General features: G+C 36.8%; 1 protein-coding gene across 3 annotated transcripts in view; it reads right to left on the bottom strand.

Moving 5' to 3' along the window:
• The window catches only part of CAPN7 (calpain 7), a 32,090-nt gene that overhangs the window by 3,622 nt on the left and 4,723 nt on the right, over positions 1-23,745 (bottom strand). Inside the window, exons 3-20 of one of the 3 annotated variants that reach the window (XM_068205454.1) lie at positions 23,463-23,620; positions 21,200-21,267; positions 19,911-20,111; positions 19,430-19,516; positions 18,603-18,729; positions 18,191-18,276; positions 16,445-16,538; positions 14,734-14,880; positions 13,000-13,106; positions 11,356-11,476; positions 10,956-11,100; positions 9,322-9,421; positions 7,537-7,672; positions 7,030-7,105; positions 4,636-4,781; positions 3,836-3,898; positions 1,325-1,455; positions 51-143 (exon numbers count right to left, since the gene is read on the bottom strand). In XM_068205454.1, coding sequence (XP_068061555.1) covers positions 51-143; positions 1,325-1,455; positions 3,836-3,898; positions 4,636-4,781; positions 7,030-7,105; positions 7,537-7,672; positions 9,322-9,421; positions 10,956-11,100; positions 11,356-11,476; positions 13,000-13,106; positions 14,734-14,880; positions 16,445-16,538; positions 18,191-18,276; positions 18,603-18,729; positions 19,430-19,516; positions 19,911-20,111; positions 21,200-21,267; positions 23,463-23,620 — 2,086 coding nt within the window. Of the gene's footprint in view, positions 1-50; positions 144-1,324; positions 1,456-3,835; positions 3,899-4,635; positions 4,782-7,029; positions 7,106-7,536; positions 7,673-9,321; positions 9,422-10,955; positions 11,101-11,355; positions 11,477-12,999; positions 13,107-14,733; positions 14,881-16,444; positions 16,539-18,190; positions 18,277-18,602; positions 18,730-19,429; positions 19,517-19,910; positions 20,112-21,199; positions 21,268-23,421; positions 23,621-23,745 lie in introns of all 3 variants that reach the window. The other 2 variants (XM_068205465.1, XM_068205472.1) reach the window with 2 other exon arrangements.

Genomic DNA, 23,745 nt, shown 5'->3' with positions numbered 1-23,745 from the left:
GGGATCTAAAGTATGCTTCAAACCTCTATACAGACTTCATTAAATATTACCTGTAGTCACCACTGCTTTTTTTCTGAAAGCCATAGGAACCAGGATCTCCCACTGTTGAGACGGTGACAAGTTCAAAACCAACGCTGTATTGCCTGCAAGTGACATGACAAACTTGCCTTAGATACTTGGGTCAGCAGGACTGTCATGAAGAGGGCTAGTTATTAAAAACTATACAGTATAACTGAAAGACAGCTAGAGGTTTTGCCACATTTGTGACAAAAATGTTAAGTCAAATTTACCATGACATGAATGTAGTATTTGGAGGAAGAGAGAACGCAGTTCAGGTTTAGAACTAGACTGTAGGGAAAATGCCTGCTAGAAGCCTGCCTGTACACTCAAGCAGAATTCAAGTAGTTAAGCTTGTGACACACTCCTGTGCCACATGGCAGAGATCCTGGGGTGTGATCAGATTGCCATTGGAGGACTCAGTGTCAGTGACCTCAGCAGAATTTCTCATGTTGCAATACAACTTGGGACACTTCATCTGCTCCTGTTAATGCATGTGACAGGCACCACTGCCCCTGTCCTTCAAACTACCCAAATATGATGTGCAAGTGCAGGAAAAAATGCAAACAAAGAACTGCTCAATTCATGGAACCATGCAGCCACACCTCTGCCTTCATCTTCATTTCATGAGAGAAGGAGTTTCCTCAAAGAGGGGAGGAGAGATAGAAAAGTTCTGCCATTTTGTAGGGCCCACTGTACAGCTTTGCAAAGGATAAACAGTTGACTGCAAGTCAGGAGATGTTGCTATTCAGAAGTACTGAATACTGGTATTTTGAGGTAATCATTAATTGTGCCAAAGGAATTTGCCTGCATAAGTCTATTTTAAGGGACCTTGACATCCAGCACTTCTCCTGGCCTGCTAGTAGCACAGTAAATGCACTTTCAGAGGTGTTTGAGAACTGTAAGGGTTTAGTATCTTGCAAATTAGCTCTACTACAAAATAAAAGGAATTATGATCATAATTAGTTTTAAGAAAAAATCCTTTACACCTTCTTCCCTGGCTCTGCTCAGACTCCAAAACTTAAGAGAAAGGAAGGCTGCTGCTTTCCTTATTGGTCAATGATTTCCCTCAGTAGTTAATGTGTAGATTTAAAACACTATTGATAGTAAAGATAGAAACAAATAGTAGCAAATCTGAGTCAACTCCCACACCTTATCTTCTGGATTTTCCATGAGCTTCCCACCCTCCCCAAGGGGACACTGACAAAGCTTTCTTTTTGGCATGTAATGCCTTCACTGTATTGAAGCATAATTACTTTCTACAAACCTCGGCCCCCGTAGTTCAATTAGCAATGGTCCATTCTTGTCTAGCTGGAATTGATAAATGGGGTTATTTTTGTAGGTGTCTCTGAAGTTTCCACATCCTCCAGCACTGTGACCTTTCCACTGTCCATTAACCTGAAAGAAGTCAAAAGTACAGAAAACAGATCCTGAGGATTTCTATTGCTAATATATACACACAAACAAGACTAAAGGGTCCTCTCACTTTAGAGATTACTGACTCTCCTAATTTTTAAAGTGAAGTGAAAGATGGTGTTAAGCATTCACGAAGTCTCGTGCAGTTCTCCCTCCCCTTTGATCAAAGCCTTACATCCCTGATACATGTACTGTATTTTTCCAGCTTACATTAAACAAACACTGAGTGACTGTTTCTGACTGTGACAAACTGCAGCTAACAGAAGACCCACATTCCCATCTATCCCATGCTTACTAGACTACACAGTTTATTTTTTTTTTTTTTTGTCCTCAGACACTCTCCTTTTGGGTTAAATGAGAAACAGCAGCAATACAGGCAGTACAACACCAATAGTGTTGTAACCTTTGCTTTTAAAGATCTCTGCCTCCACCCCTGTCCATCACCTCTATGCACTCTGTGAACCAGCACTGCAATGACAAGATAACCATAAGGACAGATTCTGCAAGGATAAAGACACTCAAGAGGAAAAATGTTGCTCAGACTTTGAGAAGCAGGCCATCTGTTTCCAAGTTCCCCTTGCTAGTCATTAAACTGAAAGATTAGATCGTACGGCATGCCAGGCATTCCCAGAGATTTATAACTCTCCTGTTACTGCAATGATGCAAGGGGCATCATTTTCCCTTTTGATTTAATTTCTCCAATCACTGCCCAAACCCCTCAAACATGGTACATATGGAAGCAAGGGGAATTTCTCCCCCTGCCATGCTACTGTACACAGGAACGTAAAACTGCTGTGTGCTGTGGAGCTTTCTAGCCCTTTTCCACTTCTGCTGCACTTAATTCCAGGAATCCCATCAGGGCTTGGTGAGCTCCAGAGATGACCACTTGACTCCAGTATAGGACATCTAACAGAACTTGTTTTTACTGCTAAACTGTGATTTAGTTCTCTGCTTGCTTTTGAGTGTGATGACTGCTAAGCGATCACCAAACATGCATTAAATACAGGCAACTAACTTTTTGTATTCAATCCTAAAGACAGAACTGGCATTGGATAGATAGAACATACCTTTTTTTTTCCATACTAGACAGACATGTTCAAATAATCAACAGGAGTTTTCTACATACTTATTTCTCTTTTCAAACATATTACAACATAAAATGGATGTCCCTCCTCAAACCGGCTTTTCACCTTGAATATGTTTTTGACCTCTTGAAACACTCCCTCAAAGTAAGCCCAGTTTTTAATAGCTATATAAGACAATGGTTTCTGATAGAACCAAACAAATCATCTTGCTGTTCCCAGGAATCTCTCTATTCACTCACCATCCTCTAGAACAGGCTTCAAGGGACTGTTCCAGTAATAACAGCTGCAATGGAACATTGTCTGAACTCGAGACCCAAGGCCCAAGCAGCATGTCCCCCTGACCACACTGCAAAGTAACAGTCCTGGGCTTCGGATACGAGTGTCCTAGAAAATGAACTGTTCCACTGTGGCTCAAACTCCCTTGTTTCTCTCTTCCTAAACAAGTTGCTGTTTGGACAGAAGACTTCTGACTACAATAGGATTCCCCAGGGTATGCATAGTAGGTACAGAGGTAAAGCTGCTGGTTTATTCTTTCCTGAGGATAAAACTGCTAAAACTTGAAAATACATGCAAGTTACTTTATCCTGTGAGCTCTTGGCTATATTTACACTTCAGCTGAAGGTGTAACTGCAGCTCATATTGACAGCTGAAATATGAAGGGCAGCTGGCCCCAACACTGCCTGAGCTTCTGACCTAGTTTCAGTCAAGTTTTTCACTCTCCCCCCTGTTCCTATACTCTCAGGAAGTGTACAATGGATATACTTTCTCAGGAAATGTACAATGGATATACTTCCTTGATCCTGTCTGGCAACAGAAGTGCTTATTCCAATTGTTACAGACCCGTGAGATATCTTTGCTAAATTTAGCAACATTAATGTGTTGTGATATTGCCATCCTAAGTTTGTTTCTTACGGTCTTGCTACTGGTGCCTTTGGTTTGGCATTGCTGATTTCATCCCATCATGCCAGGAGTTTTTCCAAGAAAATCATGCAATTCTCCCAAGGAGAAATGAGCAACACTTCTGGGGAGTTTTCACTCTGCACCATTACTACCATGATCTGATTTCTGCAGAGCTATGACTTCTTAGGGTATGGGTTGTTGTTCCAAAAGCCAGTCTATTCTATAAAGGCTTTGCAGCATGTCTGCAATGGCACAACTGCAACAATACACTCTGTGGTGGAGGTGGGGCAGTAATATAAAAATATATTTAAAAAACTTGTACACCTCAAATATGGAAAAGCCAAACCAGTGATGCATAAAAGAAAATGTTTCTTTACCCGTTTGGAAATGGTGTAAGGTGTAGGAATCTTGGAAAAGGTGAACTTGCACAAGGAATACACCTGTGTTGTAAAAAGAAGCAGCAGGTCACACATTCATCTTGCACTTTTTAAAGGCATGACAAATTAAAAGACAGAAGAATTGCCTACACAACATTTTTAGATACTTGTTCACTACATGTCTGTATTACCCATCAGATGACCCTGTGTCAAACTCAAAATTAAGAACAGTGCTGGGACTAAGACATAGTTCTACTTAATTTTCTTAACAACCCTGCTCCCCACCCCCCCCAAAAAAGGGGTGGGGACCCCAACCAAACAAAACCCAACCAAAAAAACCAACCAACAACAAAAAAAAAAAAAAAGCAAAATGGAAACAATCTGCATTTTATTATTTTTTCAGTGAAAAAAAAATCTAGCATTGATCATTACTTGACTCAGCAGTTAACAGAAAAAACCAAATCCTAAGTCAAGACCTAGAGAAGTCAAAAACTTTAAATCTTAACCAGGATCTAAAATAGGTTTATTTTGGATACACAGAGAGCCAATGATCTGTCTGTACACAGATACTTTCTTATTCTAGAAAGTAATTGCATTTTTCAGCTGATTTTGCTACTAAAATTTTGCTACTACAAATGGAGAACATCAAACACTTAATCCAGTGGTTCTACTCCATCACTCATAGCTTCCCTCCCCAAGATAGCAATATTAATTCAGAAATACCCTTTTAATTAAATTTAGAAACAAAGGACACTTTACAGTTTAATTGCTTACATTCATTATGAAACAACAGTACATACCCTGATGGTGTAATGGATGGTGTTTTGTTTCTCATACTGGGACACCACTAAGGTGAATGTATGGGAACCTGGAGAGGTCAGCTTTATCTTGGTCAGATAATGAGGACTGTTAATCCGAATACCATCAATGTAAGGAGGAGGATCAGCTAAAAAAGAAAAGGATGAACATTTTTTCCTGACCAAAAAACCCCCCAGCTTGGTAAACTTCTAAGATTAGACTGAACAGACCCGACTGCTCTGAACAGATAAGAGCCTCAAGATTTACCCATAGAAAGGACAGTCTTAAAATCAACTACTGTTTTCAGGAGAGGTACATCACACAGGACAAGACACAAATTCTGTGCTTGAAAGTACAGCTTAAATCCCAAGACTTGCAAGGACTGCTTATCCATCTCCCACCAATGTCACTACTCAAAGAAGACCGCTGTAATTATGTTGAAATTTCAAGAGTAAGATAATGCATGTTTAAGCACTCTTTGAAAATCTCTGAAGTGTCTGCTCTTTCTCCATTGGCTGGACAGTTCCAGAATGCCAGCTGCCAAGACTTTGGCCACCTCGTAAACAATACTTCAAAACATTTTAATTCCTTTAACTAAATCACACACGCTTTCTGTCCCTCTCTCTTGAAATAATTTGATCATTACACAGATGTAGTTGCATCCCAATACCAATGCACATGTGGTACTTAGAAAGATCCCAAATGTTTGCTTTTATAATTAGACAGTGTAATTTGTTATTTGTCCTCTAACTGGTTCTTTCCAGACTTCTTTTAATTTCAGTGAAGCAGAACCAAGTCTAGCCAATTACTTCAATAGGCCCAGGATCAGGTCCTTTTATTTTCTTCAACAAAACAACATGGGAGAGGGGAAAGGATTAATATAAAACAATAAGAAGCTTAGGAATGGGAAATCTTGGCCTTGCTGCCAAAAGGATTAAGCTGCTTTGTTCTCATCTCATTTTAACAGATGGTTAAAAATAATACTGCAGCTTGACCAATCTATTTCTATGGAAAAAGGTTTTAAACAAGTTTGAGCTCGTGAGATCAGAAGTTTTTAAAAGTGTTTGTGCAGCAAGACAAAACATATGAATGATTCAGTTTTTGCTACTGGTTTTGCTAGGCTGTCTCCTTCAAGCACAATTGAACAATTCCCTCTACTATATCACTGTGTTTGGGTTTGCTCACTTAAGAACATTTTCAGTGAGACACATGTGTAAAATAAGCACTGCTACAACTACCAGGAATACCAGAAGCAACTTGGGCATTTACTTCTCCTCACAGAGGAGCTCTTGCAAAACCAGATGATGTCAGGTGTCAACAGATCTTTTCACAGAAAGACTTGGGTTCTCAGGGAAGCTTGGATTCTGGGGAAATTGGTCAGCAGAGCTCACTGAACAAGATCAGATGTAAACAATGCAATGCTTATTAGCTATTCCAATAGAAAAAGTCCCATAAATTCCACTCTTTGGTGAAAAAAAGCTTTAAAAATCTACTAAGGAAGTTGTCGCATGAGCAGCTACCTGAATGCAAACCTGGTTCTAAAGAGGTTCCTGTCTGTAAAAGCAACTGGACAAATCCCACTTGTCTTAGGATGCACCTTCACTGAATAATTACAAGGAATATTCCTAGCAATCTCTAACTTAACAGAAAGAATAATAAAAAGATGATCTTACTAGCTCTACTGTAAAGTTTCAGTCTATCCATTAAACCTGGGCATTACCTTTACACCCTGTGTCTCAGCCTGTGTCTCAGATCTGCTATCTCTCTTGAAATAAAGCATACTTGGCTACTTCACAGCTACAGCAAACCTCTTCTCCTCAAGGTGAAAAGAATCTGACATATAATGACCAAGAGTGAGATTTTGATAAAATTTGAACATTTTTACCATTCCATACAGGATACTTGGAAATATGTTGAAGAGTTCACCTATATTTCATAAGCTTGCTTAGGTACTTTACTAAGCCAAGTTCATGAGACAATTAATCCTGATTATTTTCATTTTGTGGAAGCTGTAGACCTTTAAATAATTTCACAAATGTAGGAAATAATTACGCTATCAGAGAAATTAGCACACAACATCTGTTCCCTCTAAGCATTAACAACTGGCACTGAAAAATAACCAGAAAAACTACAGAAAATGTTGCATTGAAATAAGTGTCAGCAGGACTATGTGGACCTCTTAAGAGTGCTTACAGCATGTTTAGAATGGCCTATTCCTTCAGTGTAGACTTTAAGTAGGCTCAAGCAGAGCAAAACAATGATTTCAGAAGACTGAAATCAGTTTTAAAGAAAAACATCTAGTTTTAAAGAAAAAAGTGCCTTTCCTCTCCACAAAATTCTGTGTGCTTCTTAATTTATTTATAACATCAGCTTCTTGACAATTAAGGTACACTAACCTGGATAGTAAACTTTTTTGCCATCGGTCTTGTATACAACCATTGTAATGAACTCCCGATTGTGTGCAAAGTCATCCTATAAAAACAAAACCCACAAAAAAACACAAATCAGAATTGTGCAATTCTGTGAAACATCATGAATGCTTAATCAGAGTCAAGTATACCTTCTACCATCCCTTTTGATCAGCACACAATATGATCTGATATTTGTATTTACTGGGATAGACAACAGAATTCTTTTTCAAATGCCTGAAGTAAACAAACATCCACTAATTTAACTTATTCAGGCCCCAGGATTCAAAGTTACTTCAGACCCTAAGTGAAATAGAATCACTTAGCTCAAATTTTGCTCTGTTTCAACTGGAGGTACATGTACCTGCTGAATTAAAAAATTCCACATGTACACAGGCATACACAGCTGAAGATAGCAGTAACACACTCATAACAGAAAGCCATACAGAAAGATTTACAGAAGCTGTGGCAGAGCTTGCAGTGCAGAACCAGCACCTTGTCAGTGATGTGCCTGCTGAGCAGGATCCAGACAGCAGCACCACCCTGTGGACACTGCACCTCCAGCTTGTACTGAGGGTTGTTGGCCAGGCTGTAGGCATCCTTCACTGGGCCCTGCTTTGCATCCCACGTACTGAAAATGATACAGACATGTTATCAGACCTGTAAGAAACTAATTTGTGCTTTGAAACAAACACCAAATCCTATAGATAGGTAGAGTGTGATCTTATCAGTAACAAGTCACCAAAGCCTAGTTTTCTACTGGAATCTATGGCAGTGGTTACATAATAGAGTCATATCAGAAGCATTATCTTAGAACCTTGTTTTAAATGAGTTCATCACAATACATGTATGATAATAAAAAATGTTAAATACAAACAGCCTGGCTGCAACCACACAAAGCACAGAAAAAGCTGAACCATTTAAGCAGCCTGGGCTACACAACCATAGCAATGAGTGCTCACACCAATATTAAATGAAAAATACTTTTACTTTTCTAACTGTAGAAATCTATCTTATCTATCTATCTGCTATGGTTGGTTTCAAAAACTTGCCAAATTTTTTCCTCCTTTTTTTTTCCTGAGGCAATTTTTATTTTAAAATTCACCCTATTTCATGCTTAGAAGGGTGCCCTGCAGGAAGTGTTAAAGATCTTTGAGGTGCCCTACTGCAGAATCTGCCTGCTGCCTCGTGAGGTGTCTAGACAAGAAAAATACAGCGACAAAAACAAAAGGTGCTGATGACTGAAGACAAAATGTGGCACACTGGAAACAGAAGTGTATACAGCTATTCCTAAGTCTCCTTGTCCCTCTCACACTTGTAAAACTGAACAGCATGTGTGGAAGGTTGCATTAAAAAAGCTTCAAATTATCGCCGTTGTTACTCTCCATTTTATGGCAACTGCCACTGTGCAAAAGCTTTTCCCTACACAGAGGGAAGACAATCACTGATAATGTAAGGACAGACAGACAGCAGGTGAGCTCTGACATTAGCATACACGTCATCTCATCTTGCTACATCACCACAGTGTATTTTAGAAATAACTGGAGTGCAAAGATGGAAGGAGCCTTTACAGATAAGCTCAGCAGTCACACTGCAGATGAAGGAGCTTGTGCAGAGCTAACACATGCAGGGACAGTGTGGAAGCAGTGGCAAAGTGCAGTCTAGTGGAGTGGAAAAGTATAGAAACCCTTGCTTTCCAAAACCAAGACATAGATACATACACTTATCCCCAAACTGGGAGACAAACTCTCTGAATGTAATGAGTATTTGGTAAGAGACATACACTCAGAAAACAAATCAGCAGGCAAGGAAGATTATTTATGATAACTACAACTGCTAAAACCCAGAACTGGTTAAAGTATCCTGATGCCAGTGAACACACCCTATACAGACAACACACGCCACAGAGCTCATTTGCAAGTGGCCAGAAAAATTAATTTCAAATAATAACTAGGTCACTTAAGCACTGTCTGGGCACTGCTTAGAGATGGACTGCACAAAATTCTGTTTTTTATTCTGATAGGGGGATGTTGGACTGAGGTCAGAATCTGGTTACACAGCTGTAGGTCCACAGAAACATCACAAGGGTCACTGAGCACCACTGATGTTACAGATGTAATCAAAAACAAAGCCTGGGCCTAGAAAGTGTAAAGTCAGGCTCAAAAGAACAGGGTTTGAATTCAAGCTCCTAGCTATAAGCTGGAAGAATTGAAGGAAGGAAACATCACAACAGAACACTTACTGAGATTTTGAAACAAAAATTTTATCTTTTGAACCAACCTGTGAATACATGTAGATTCTTTAAAAAGACTTGGGTTCCAACTCAAATAAATAACATCATAGTACTGGCACAGGTCCTCCCAGGAAATCCAGAAAATGCCTGAAAAGGAAATGCTATTATTATTTTCTTACCAGATACCTTGATTTTACTTGTTTCTGGAAAGTCTCTTTCTGAGCAAATAATACAGCTTATATAAGTACACATTTCTGCAAAATGTAGTAGTAATGACTGCACTGCCTAAATTGCTTAATTTAAACTTGCCCCCCAAACCAAGTTAAAGCAAGAAAAAACAAATTAGTCTCTGCTTATTATCAGGGACTTTCTGAAGCTGTCAGAATGCTTCTCCATTCTCAAGCACTAAGCAGAAGGTATGACAAAATCTGCTATTTTGAAAGAGACATCATTAGGCGATTCTGACCTGATTTCCCCTTTCCTAGGTTTCTAAAATTAAAAAAAAAAAAAACCAAAAAACTAAAAAACCCACAAAATAGAGTCAAACAGGTTCCTGCAATTCAACAACCTACTTCAGCAGTTATCCAGCACAATCAAGTATTCAACACGTGAGCATGTTTACATGTATTTCTAAGATACTTCATCCAACACCTATGTCACTTGTTTTTGCACCCTAAATTTGCTTTATCTTTGCAACATTCTCATGCATTTATTCTAATTCTCCATAGCTCCCTTAATTGCAACTCCAGCCAACAGTGCCTGCAAACCAACAAATTCCTAGTGGAATGATCTTTTAAAATGGTAGCAGCTTTATAAATCATGTCTCTGACATAGGAAGTTGCAGATCTTGCAGCACTAAAAAATAGTAATAATAACTACACAAAAACAAGAAGAAAAAAGTGTAAATCCAATTAGAAGAAATAACTCCATTAGAATTACTAAGGTAATTTCATATAAAATTTTAACAACCAGATGCTACAAATTACTTACTAAATGAATTGGTAAATAAATAACAAGCTATTATCTCATAACTGTCACAAATCCAGGGCTGGTATTTTTATGTTTGAATCAAAAGTTTTCATCAGGCATTTGCACAAGGCTTATCAATAAATGCTATAATCTAATGTATTTGGAGGCACAGTGTTGTAAAAATAGTGGCACTGAACAAAAGGGCTCCCTCAGAGATTTGCAGGCAGCAACTAGGACACAGTAAAAAAGCAGAAACATCTTTTTCAAAGTAAAATGCAGCTGATGCACCAGAAAGACTGATTTAAATACTGATTACAATAAGCATGTTGATACATATTTGAAAATTTTGCAGACGGAAAAAACCCACAAAAAGTCCATTCACATATTAAAAAGTAGCATTACACAGCTTATTGTCAGAATGTTCTCTTTGCATTGAACTCCCACATACTGGGACAACACACTTAACCAAGGAGGTACTTTTTTGTCAATGAATTTGAGATAAATATTTAACTTGACTAGATTACTTAAACCCCAGACAAACCTGAAATGACAGATTTAAATACACAAATACTTCCTAAACATTTGGACTATTTAGTTTCTAGTATTTGTTTTACTCTCCCTGAACTTAAGCAGTTCTTTCCACCTTCCTGCAGGGATATACCACAAAGATCTATACTATTTGAAAAGACAATGACTTTTAAAATCTTATTACCATTGTCTATTTTCTGAGCTGTTCTGGGATCAAAGTTCAAATATTTTTGTAAATCTGGGGTCCAGTTTCTTGTGTCATTTTCACTGTATCGTCCCTTCCAACGTAAGTGGCTCCAGGGATTTTTTAGCTGAAGAAATCGAAGTCCCTAATAAAAACACAAAATAAAATTGTCAATTCATCTTGTCACGGTAATTTTTACATATTGAAAGTGGCTTTTATATGGATAACGAAAACACAAAATCATTAAGTTTTCTAAAATTTCCCCGTGGAGTCCAAGACAAAATAAAACATATTAGCCATTTGAGTAAAAAAAATCAGTAGCAACCCATCTAGGGTAAACCTAGAAACACATGTAGGTTTCAAACAGGAGTTTGAAAACACCTTCAGTTTCATTTGATACCTTATATTCTCTTATATCCAAGACTGCATATGCATGAGTTGGAACTAAACCCCACTTCTCTCCTTCCTCTTCAGACATCACCCCTGTTGCTGTTGTGATAAGGACATCTCCCTTGTGAAATCTGTTCAAAAAGAGGTGAAAAAATAGCTTAATTAAATCCCACAAGTTGCAATCTAACATTTGACAGATGCTGCAATACCATGTTTGTACACTCTCCATTAGCATGACCCTGCTTTATGAAAACTGGGATATATGGGTTTTTGTCAACAGAAATCACTCCTGAAAAAATTTTGAAAAAGTGGAACTATTTTTCTTTCACAATTAAGTATATCGCTTAAATTTAAAATTATTATTTTAATATAGTTTCATACCTTCCTAAACAAAATCCAGCATTTATCAACCTCAAGCTCAGCCTGTGTCACTTTTAAGATACTCTTCACAGATCCACAACCGAGCACAAATGTGGTTTCATCACCACTAAGTCAACGACTGCATATAGCAAATTATTAAGTCTGTCACACCCTTCAGGATTCTGAAGAAGGAGAAGTTCATGCTTCTATACTTTTGCAGGTGTTTATACTCACGTTTAGTGCTCTGAATAGCAATTGGTAATTTTGGAACAATTACTGTTGTGAAAACACACTAACATCTTTCCAGTCTATGCTAAAAATCCAAGTACATGCTTGGTGTCCCTAGACAGATAACTGGATCACTGGACTGTATGGGTCAACACGTTTTCACTCTAGCACAGGTGAACAATAGCAATGTTCCAATGATCCCATCCTAACTTCAGTCATACCTTCAAATTACAACACAGGAACATCTGAAAAATTGTTGACAGCTCTGAGAGCTCCTAAGCAACTGAAAAAATTCTGTAGAAAGACTCTTTTATCGTGGATGCAGATGTTTCAGTCAACAGAATAACCCCCTTCTACTGTACTGAAATACATAAGACTCCGGCTGCACAGAGCCATTTTGAAAGAAATCAAAGTAGTTGGTATACCTGGCATTTGTAATTTACAGCTGTATCTTTCACCATAAGCAAAATAATAGAATCATTTATTTTGGACTTTTAAGACCATCAAATGCAACTGCTATGGTAGGTCTGAAAACCAGTATTTCAGTTTTGACAGACTTTTGCTGCTCCTCCAGGAAGTTTACTGATGTGGCATAACCTTGTGATACAATTAGAAACACTGTATTATATCTGCTTGCCAAGGACAGCAGATATAGTATAGTTCTGGGGAACTGTGTGGAAACACAGAACACATATCTTTCTTCTTTTTAAACATTTAACTGGTATATATTATAGGCTGGTATATTGGTTCCAAATTGCTCTTCTCTGACTTTATATTCTGTTTTCTTTATCAAGGAAAGGTTTATTTTTTTTTTTTTAATTCATACATATAGAAGAAGAATTCCATCACACAAAATTCCCCAGTATTTTCATCTTCTGTTGTAACAAAGCCACCAACACCTCAATTTTTCTTCTTCCAGAAAGCACGTGGAAGTTTTATAAAGCACAATTTGTGGCAGTACCAAAATGCTGTTGAAGTATCTGTGGTGACTGTACTGCTTTTACAGTGGTAACACAGCTACTACACAGCAAGCATTTTAATTACTTAGGAAAGAACAAATGTCTACCTCTGATAAAGCATTCTGAAAGTGCTATCTTTATTGAAGGCTTGATTGTCAGAGTGCATAGCAATTCTTTCAGGTATCCATCCTGTCAGTGCATGGAGATCAATATTCTGAAATGCAAGTATTCAAAAGAAATCAGAACAGATAATCCATATATGAACATTTGATGTCTGTACACAATTTATACAATGCATTGAAAGAAATCAAGTACACATAAGTTACAATACAGCTCTACACATAAAAGGGTCAAGATTAAGACTAACAAACAAAAAATTCTTTGATTAGAGAAGGAAAACATTTCCAAGTAGCTTAAAAAAACAGCTGGAAAGTGAACTGATGAAATAAACTGGAATTCCAGAGCAATGGAAGCATATCAGAATCATCAGTCGTGCTCAATTATGTGATGTGTTCTATTTATTTCATTGATTTACAGATTTTTAAAGCATATCTCAGAAGCACTATTTGGTACCTTGCTGTTATATATGCATTTTAAATAATTTATGTTTTATTTCCGAAGCTAAGGGTTTGGGTTTTTTATTCTTTTTGGTAAAGCTGATACTGACATGTATTCCATAAAAATATGCTTTAATCTCCCAACTCTTTGAAATATTGCTTAATTCCTATTCTTTTGCTTTGTACTCCTCAAAGCAAAAGCAGAGACTGTCTATGCTTGAAGTGTCAATAACCAGCACTGCGGGGTGGGAACTTGAGGAATTACAAGTGCAAGACAGCCTGACTGTAAGTAACCCTGATTACAGAAGGAAGCTGGAATACAGTGGAAACTGGAGGGGGCAGGAAGGGTGGAGATTAAATGTCACCAGTCTAGCTGTTTTTCCAGATACCAAGTTAGAGGATGATAATGGGAATAAAACACCATTATTCTCACCAGCTTTTGTCCTTCAAAACAAAGCAGCCTGACACTTAAAAATGCCTGCCACATTTACCCCTTACAAAAGCCACATTTGTCTACATAACAATTTTTCAAGAGGTGACTATTACCAAGTATATCCACCAAGAATGTGATTGTCAAGACATGAATTAACACCATGAATTAAAAAAAAAAAAAAAATTAATAGTATAAAGTTAAAATCAGAAAGGCTTCCTAAGTACCAAATTATGTGGGCTACTCACTTCAGCAAACCATCCCTCTTTAAAAGAATAACTTGCATGTCACTTGTATGATGTATGTTTACTGTTTCTTTAGTAACCACACTATAGAAACCCAACTGCTATTTATGGAGATGAGTGGAACAATCTGATAAACAAACTTGCAGAGATCAAAGTACTTACTTCCTCTATACAGACCTTCTAAATGTCTAGACTGTTCCTTTCCTAGCTGACTCCATTACCTAATGAGGGAGAACTGCCCTATTTGTTGAAAGAGTTAGAAACCAAAATCAGCAGTATTGATATGGGCAAAGAGAATTTGACTTCACCCAACACCTCCATCTAGACTCTATATAAACACTTCCTACCTACAAGCATCAATACTGAAGTCTGAGAACTAAAATTAACTTTGACCATCAAGATGTCTTGCTCATTCTATTTTGATGGAATAATTTCATTAAGCACAGCTAAACATATTTGTGAAAAAATGAAACAGAAAAAAATTTAAGAAAATGTCAAACCAAAGACTTGTCTCCCTAAGCTGTTCATTTTGATTTCACTAGAATGAAATTATTTCACCCTTTATTATTTAAGTGGATTTTTTCCTCTTAAAAATAATCTCATACTTACAGAATTTGATCCAGGAAAATCATATCCTCCCATGACCTTCATGTAAGCCTTTTCTATTAGTGACACCCATAATTCATTCTTATTATTGGAATAAGAGCAGAGAAGTTCCCCACTATGATCAACAGGTAACTGGTCATCTATGATTACCTGTGTGAAATGAATGAAAAATCATCATAAATCTAATAAAGTATTTTGAAAGTAATCAGAAAATAAAACAAAATCCTCATTAATACAAAGCTTTTCAGACACAGCCAGAACTGACCATTATTCTCAGGTATGGAACCTCTATCAATCCTGTAGTGGTTTGCCCAAGTGAAAAAGAAATTCCACTGCCAGCTCTTGATTGCACTGGTCTAACTGGGTGACATGTGAGTGGCTGCCTTGACTGATGGTGACAGTATACTCTTATGAAGTGTGTAATAGCTACTGCAAAAGGCACTTGCAGAGAGTTTCCATGCAATTACAAGCATAAAAAGTAAAGAAAAGCCTAACAATTTTCCTCATCTAGCTAGGAATCAGAGCATGGGCGATGTGTGATAGCCAGCAGAGAAATAAGTATTTCTTTATCTTTAAGGAAACAAATTTTGTCATATCACTTTCATAGCCTCTAGTTCCAGAATTAAGTTTCTTCTCTCTGAAAAGGAAAAACATCTCAAAGCAGCAGCTCTGACAGTATTAACATTTCTTCTTTAAATTAGGTACTTATATTCATCATTACAGAGTCTTACTGAATATATGCAGTAATCTGAAACAGTTTCTGTGAATAGATGTTTCACTTTCCTGTTGGCACTGGCCCATTACAAATACAGGCTACCAACACAGCACATTCTCTGCTCAAATCCTGTCTGTGCAGGAATGAATAGACCTTTTCATAGGAGAGCAAATGGCCATTCATCTTAACAAAAGGCAGCCATTAGGAGATATTTTGGAAAGAATATTAAGAACAAGGCAGATACAAAAATGATACTTTCCTGGAACATTCAGATTCCAGAATTTTGCAGCTCAAGGACTTCCTAACCCGAGGTTGTATTTTAACAATTAAGAGCCTTTGAGGAGTTTCCCCGACTTCCCCGCCCTATGAATATGACCACTCAACTTCTGAACTCTCATAAGCATTCATCAGTCACTGTGATCTGTGCTACAGTTAAATATGTTGTGGAGAAATACATTATTTTATGTTCTTATTTATTACACTGAAAAGAAAATGAACTTGTTTGTGAAGTTTTATCTTCAGGCATTTCCTCTTATTAAGAATCTGCAGAGCAAGGCCTTGCTTGATTTATCAGTTGTGTTATTCCTCTATGGTCATTTCATATCTCTACTCTTCCTGATATCCCCCTCTATATTTTTTAATTCTTTCTAAGATGGAGTGGAGGAGTGCACATCTAATTCATAAATAGGGAATATATAGCTCTGTCCTGTTTGGTTTTCACAATTCTATTAAGTAATATAAGGCATTTTTTACACGAATTTAATGTAAGGCTGCTTGTATTAATGTCTATAGAAGTGCAGAACTACAGACAGAAGAAGTATGTGGTTGCATACTTCAAAACCAAGAATGAATCTCAAAAAGGTTTAACAATTAAAAATTACTTTCCAAAAACACCTGCCTAAAGTTTTTGCTAGGCAGGCACTTCATAGTGAAGCTGATCAAGACTTTAAAACACATGACTTATACAGTAACACTAGTAAGCTCCCCCGAAAAATTTACCTTTCTAGGAACACCATTGATATGAAGCTTCACCATGTATTTACCACATGGATTATATTCTGGTTCTCCTTTCTTATTCTGAGGGTAAATTATACTGTTAACAGAAAAAAAAAAAAAAAAGGAGGAAATTATGACATAAATGATTTGGCTGTACCTACACTTATGATAAAAGTTGGATTAAAACAACCTGTTTATAGAATTTACACTGAACAGAAATATGTCATTTTTAATGAAGAGCAACTCAAATTTAGTAAAAATAATCATGTCTAAATTGGGTTTATTTTTTCAGGCCCTGCTCTTGCTGCAGGTTTCTACTTAATATAGTAGCAAAAAGAACAGAAGTAACCTGTTTCTCAAACAGAAACAAGGCAAACAAATTTATCTTATGATTAAACAAGCAGTATTTGAAAATCTATGATATAAATACAATATTTGCCTGAATGACAAGTCAAACTTTTGAAAGAGAAGGTCGTGCAGAACTTTGAAAAGAATACAAATTCAGTTCCAAAAAGAATAGCTTAAAATAAAACAATCCAAAAACATTCACACACTGGTCTGGCAACAGCATCCTAGCAAAGTCCAGAAAATCCATGGCAAATTTATCGCAGGATGCCAACTGAGTGGAGCTGAGATAGTGTTGTTAACATTAATTCTACAATAAGTTGTAAGATGGACCACCTGTTGCACAGCAGCAAACACAGTAGAAAAATGAAACCAGAAGGCATTATAAATAAAGTTTATATTTAAAAAATCCCAAACAAATACAAAATCCTTCCAAACTATTTCCTACTCCTCAAAGCACATTTGAAGTTAGACTCCAGTGTCTGTATACATACCTATATTGACAGCAAGTTATATCTTAGTGAGTTAAAGAGTTCTGTGATTTTTAAAAAGTTTTGTAATGAACTATGCTTAATTAATTAAGGAATGTTTGACTGTGATTTTAGCTGGCTTTTATTTAAATCTGTGTTGGCTGAGTAACAGAAGAAAACCCTGAGAAATTATCTCACAGCACCTGAAGAAAGGAACTCCACGAACTCATACCCCTTAGAGAACTCAACAGCAGAAGAACAAAATTCAATAAAGAATTGTTTAATGGTTATCATATAACTAGAGATGAAAAAATGTCATCGAAAAAGAAAGCTATCTTGAGCAAGTTAAGGAGTCAAAGGAAAAACCCCCCAGAAAACACTGCAGGTACAGTAAGGGAGCCACTTCATAGGCTTGTTACACCCCAGAAAACTTATCAATGGTAATTGTCTCACCAGGACAGCAAATTTAATAAAGTGCTGCTTGGCTGGATAAAACTTGGGTTATCCATTAAACAAAGATACATGAGATGCTCTGGTAGTAATAAAAGAAACAAAACACCTATATCATGATGCAATAAATTGAGAAGACTTCTGGGAGTAGCTATAAAAATTCTTGAATATTAGAATGTATATAAATGTCTGAAAACCGTTGTTTCTTTCAACAAGTCTATGTTGACTAAATTCACAATCAGTTCCAAATTTTGACTCAAAATTTCTATTAGGAATGTTTGTCTAACAGCTTTTTGCTGTTAGACTAAAACCTTTGTTTCAATATCAAGTTGGCTTCCAGCTTAGAAGTGTTGAAACCACGAGTCCAAGGGAGATGAAGGTGAAACAAATGCTGTTTTTCACTGTGTACAGATGTCACAGAACATACTGCAAAAGCTTGGCAGTATTAAGTCTGAAAAGATCTTACAAAGCAACAGTTACTTACCTCGTGATCAATTTTTTGTTGTATCTTCTTTCATATGCTGCACTGATAGCTAGTGATGCCACGAAAGAACAATCTGACACTATAGTCTATAAAGAAAAGAAAACAAGTGAGAACATTTACTAAAAACTCAGATACTGAGAGATGAATGAAGTGTGTGGAGGGGAGGAAAAGAGTCATTCATAATTCCCTTCAAAAGGGAAGGATTTAAACCAAAAGAGGCAAAGCCACTATTAAAGAGGCAGAAAATATATGCTTGCTCAAAATGAGGCCCCTACAGAGCAAAATTTTTCCCATTTATTTAATCTCATAAAGCCAAGGAAAGCACTCTCATATTTGGGGATTCCTTTTTGAACTACAAAGTGCCCCATGTAAAACTACAAGCATCACATATTTTTCCTTGGGAACAATTTACCTGTTTTATGCTGAAACTTGATACAGTATAGATCATCGTAGGGTTATTTGTTATGTCATCTGGTCGCACCCACTTGGCAAACATTGCTTTCTGTTTGGGGGATAATGGTAGCTTCCCACACTTATCACTAGATTTAAGAGAGAGAAAAAGTAGAAAAAAAAAATCAGTAACAGTTTAGAAGAGCTTTTTATGGTAGGTGCAGTCTTAAATATGCCAGGTAGATGGTGCAAAATATGCACAGAACAATTACAAAGCTGTAAAACAAAAGCTATTTCAAGGTACACTGCTTCTAAGTTTGGGATTTTTAAGGGGGAAAAAGGCAAAAATGTTAAAAAGAAAAAAAATCAACCTACCCCATATGTCTTTGTCTATTATGGCTATGTAATCTTAACTTATTAGTATTGCTTATGAATGAAAATCTAGCTGTTATATATCACTCTTCCTTAGAATAGCCCTTTATAGAGGAAACAGCTATCACCTGCATTTTTACAGGCAACTGAGCTGAACTCATTAGCATGGAGCAGCATCAGAAAGCAGACTCAAGCTGCCAGCCCAGCCCAATAATCAAAAAAGCTAAATATAATACTATCCTTATAGGCTTGAAGACACAGTGCAACAGTACTACAGAGCAGGATCAGCTTTCAGTGAAGTTTTAAGTTCCGAGTGGAAGAAGGAGGTGGTAATATTTAAATATCTCTGCCTGAATTATGCTTAAAAGCCTATGTAAACAATTTTAAACCCTGAAAAAGAAAATACAGAAATACCAAATATGGGGAGGTTTTGAAAATAAAAACAAAAATGAAGTTCAGTAACTGAAGCATACTTACGAAAAAGGCATAGGGAAGGCAAAACGTTCCCTCAGATCAACACTCATGAAAGGTACATATTCAGTGCCATTAATCTTTGAAGTCTTCCTGCAAGTCAGAAGAAAAACATCAAAAAAGAAGAGTAACAAACCTATCAATCATCTTCTGAAGATTAACTTGCAGAAGGTAACAATAAAATAAGGTTTTAAAAACTAGTAATACACAGTGCTTCTGAAAACAAGACCACTACCTTTGAACATTATATATTTGATAGTTTTCAAAAATCACAATTTCAGTTAATGGTTTTATGGATTATTTGTAGCTTATGTCACCTATAATAAAAGTAAAGGAACTGGATGGACTACAAGGCAGTCATATAAAATATTATGCTCCTTTTATTTCCAGTGAAGTAGCAGTTGTATAACCTATAAAAACAACTTTGCACTTTGGCCTCTCAGAGCCAGACCTTCCATGAACTCATTTTGGAAAATCTTAGACTTACCTGAGTACTTCAATCTCCTCTGCAGTGTATCTCTGACCTTGAGATTCACTAGCTTGTACTGCTCTGATTGTCTGTGGTTTATCATTTAAAGAAAAATCAGGTCCCAATGGAAAGAACGTTCTGACTGGCTGATTTGGTTTGGCTGCAGTTGACTTCTCTTTCTGTGATGACTTTGACATAGATTCCTTCAGTGCTTCTGCTCTAAAGCAAATACAGAATGCATTTTCTTTACAACAGTGATAAAAATTTAATTACAGTTCAAGTATTGATTTTCTTGGTTCATGTTCCCACATATATTAAATGGAATGAGCAAATGCCCAAGTTGACCAACACTACTTTTTCTAAAAAACCAAAAATAGATTTCTGATGCTGGTACTTCTTTATTTTTCTGTTATTGAATCAATTAAAATATAGCATTTCCAACTCATACAAGCTACTTTTGACAGAACTCATTAGATTTTTATTGCCTCTAAATTATGCTAATAGGAGAATTTGTGTAAGTGTTCATTATGTGGAATCTCAGAACAAGATCACTGAAACACTGAGAAAAAACTGATCTGCACCCTCTCATACTTTCCAGATTTATTTTGTCTAGCAGGTACAATAGTAGTAAAATCCATGGGCACTCTCACAACCCAGACTTTCAACTGCTTGAACACTGTGTATGCAGGAGCCATATTTTGTTACTGCTGCATTAAGCTTCTGGATAGTCACACACATGCAAAATATGGGGATTTTTTTTCTGAACACAGACTGAGAAGTGCAAAAACCCAGCTTAAACTGAACTTTAGGCAAACATAGCCTGGGATTCACCATCAGCTGATTTCAAAAGAGGTACATTGAACTTATACTTGTGTAAATTGTTTCAGAGATTTCACTACGCATATCCTATGTAATTAGATTGCTATTGTAAAGAAAAATTTTTCCCAGTTTCCAAGCTGTCTTCCTTATGGAGGGGCACTGACACCTTGACTTCATGCTAGCCTGAGTTCAGCATCTTTTATAGAGGCCAATAATTATAGTACTCTGGATTATATCTCTGAAGTACTGCATTTGTTCTAACAAGCACACAGTCCTTTCCTATTTCTGCATGTCCCAAGATTCCCAGAGGGTTGTCACAACAGCTGCCACATTCAGCAGTGAAGCAGCTGGCAACTAGCTCTAAGGTGAACTCTGCAGGAACTTAAGTCTACACAGAATCCACACAGAGATGTCAGACTGAGAATCCAGCTCAGAGGGTGCACTTAGGTCTAACAGCGAGTATGTTTACTAACATTAGCAGTACTCACCTATCCAGTGCTTGTCGAGCCAATTGTTTCAGTTTGGACTGGAGGTTTGCTTCTGAGGTTTCAGTAGCCTAAAGTGCAAAATTAAAGAAAAATCTACACATCCAAAAACCACCAACATGTTTTATAAGCTCAGTTGTCATACTTCTAGATTACAGTAAAGAGTAACTAGCTATTTCTTCCAATTCTCTTTTTGAAATGAGCAAATATTTTGCTTTGTTTGTTGTTGTTTCTTTTTTTAAACTCGGCATAAAAAAATATTATGTAAGCAAATACCATTTTGCTGTGGTAGTGAAATTTTGATAAAATGGAAGTTCTGTCTAAAATTCTTCAGCAAGGAAAACAGCGCATACACAAAAAGAATTGCCAGAAGAATTAATTGTATTAAAACACTATTAGCGGAAAGAAGACATAACAAAATGTTGCATACACTACTGAGCTTGGATGTGTTCCGATTCTTTACCCCAAATGTGTTAAAATGATCACAGTAACTTAGGAAAAAAAATTTTAAATGTTTACTTTCATAAAATAAGTTTGTTTTCAAACAAACAAGATAGAGGTGCAAGAACAACAATTTTAACTTGCAATCAAAAGCATAAAATAACCTAGGACAGGGTGACAAAGATGTGAAGAGTGTTAACTTCTGTTCCCATTTGGGAAGTCAGATCTATGACAGTTTATACTTTTGTCTTCCTTACAGATGAAGCACAGCTTCTGCAGCCAACCAATCTGCAGGAGGCACAACATGAGGTGTGGCTTCTCCTGTGGCACCCACAAGCAGGTTTAAGGTTCTAGCCTTGTGCCTTGACCAATTATTCCAGGTCAGGGACGTCAACTGAGGATACAAAAAGCAAGCTACTCTCACCCCAAGAAACAAAACTAGAAACATCCTCTGTAAGCAACTAATTTAATTTGCAAATAAATAACACTCTGGGGTTCCTGGTTAGAAAAGACTTTTAAAGATTTATGAAGGTAACTAGTGGAGATGGAACACCAGCACACTCATCTAGGAATCAGCCACAGAAGAGAAGTAATGGTTGCTCTCTGAGTACTTCAAGGGTAAAGAAGAAACAAATCTCTTCCCATGAATATACTGAGGAGAAGACAGGAGTAAAGTTTCAAGATAGCAGAGTCCCTTAAATCTCCTTTCATCCTGGGAAGAAGAAAGTACTTTTGGGTCACCTCAAGCGACAAACCTTACCATCATGTCAACAAAAGAATATGCTAGTCAAGATTTAAAGAAACTTCAGCAGTATCTTGTACCTAATGAAATACTCAATAAATGCAGTTGTTAATATGAGATATCTTCAGAACAACTTCAGTAATATTTGCATGCACTGACACAAGAAGGAGGAACATAGACAAAAAGGAGCATGCTGCTGCAGTAAGAAAATGAAAACGTTCTGCTCCAACAGCTCAAGTGGAAAAACTAGAGCAGCTCTACTAACTCTTGATCTGGTTACACTGTATCACCAGGGGTTTTAGCCTAGGTAAAACCTGTTAACACAATTCAGAGGAAAGGATTTACTTAAACACGTAGCAACAGTAATATAATACCCTCAATAACCTACAAATATTTTTACATTTTAACATTGAAAAGAAGAAAAAGAAAAACAGACTTGGTGGAGTTACATTATGATGGTGAGCTCTTCTTGTAATGAGTTAGTTAAGGCAACTGGACTTAAGGGAGAAAAGCAGTACCTGTAATTATATTTTTCATTGTTTATATAATGGCCAATTCATCCTTATTAATTTCAGTGTGAACTGAATTAACTCGTAACAACTTTAGTGGTAAACACTTGAGTAATCAAGTAGTATTTTTAATAGTTTTGGCATCAGTAGACTGTTACATCTTCAGAAAATGTTACACACACAAACTTCCCTTAAATGACTTCCTTTAATGTAGTCAGAAATTAATACAGCTGACACATTGGCAAGTCATCTTTATTTTTAACAGCTTTTAATTTCTGTTTTTGTGGTATTTGCTCCAGGGCAAAAATCAACGTGAAACATATTCCAGTTCAGAATAAACCCAAATAAATGATAAGTCCCCATACATTTACAGTGTTGTATAGCAACATAATAAAGACTGGAAGAAACACTAAAAAAAATACAGTGAAACAACAAAAAAAACCTTAAAAGGTAGTTTTTACAAATACAGGTACTCCATTTTTCAAGCCAGCCTTTAAGGGTCAGTCATTTGTGAGAGTGGAAGAACTTCTTACCATCACATAATTCCACCAAGTTAACCTGTAGCTTAACATACTGTTTTCAAACAGAGTTCCACCGCTTCTGTGTACAACTCTATAGCTTCTTCTGCATTGCCTTTATCATCTTCATCAAAAGCCTGGGTAACTAGGAAGTGAGCACGCTCCAAGTCCAACTGTTGTTTTGACTTCAGAGGGTCTGTCTTCTGTGACTGAACTAAATGAAAGAAAAACAGTATTTAGCTTTTTATAGCAGCAGACATGCAAAAACATCCTGAACGTGTCACCAAAACATTAGCAGCTCTAATCAGACGACTAATGTCTATTTCCTGTCTGGTAACA

Source organism: Anomalospiza imberbis, chromosome 1 (assembly GCF_031753505.1).
Source record: "Anomalospiza imberbis isolate Cuckoo-Finch-1a 21T00152 chromosome 1, ASM3175350v1, whole genome shotgun sequence".
NCBI lineage: Eukaryota > Metazoa > Chordata > Aves > Passeriformes > Viduidae > Anomalospiza > Anomalospiza imberbis.
Note: the sequence above shows the minus strand (reverse complement) of the source record. Positions and strands in the feature narration are given on the sequence as shown.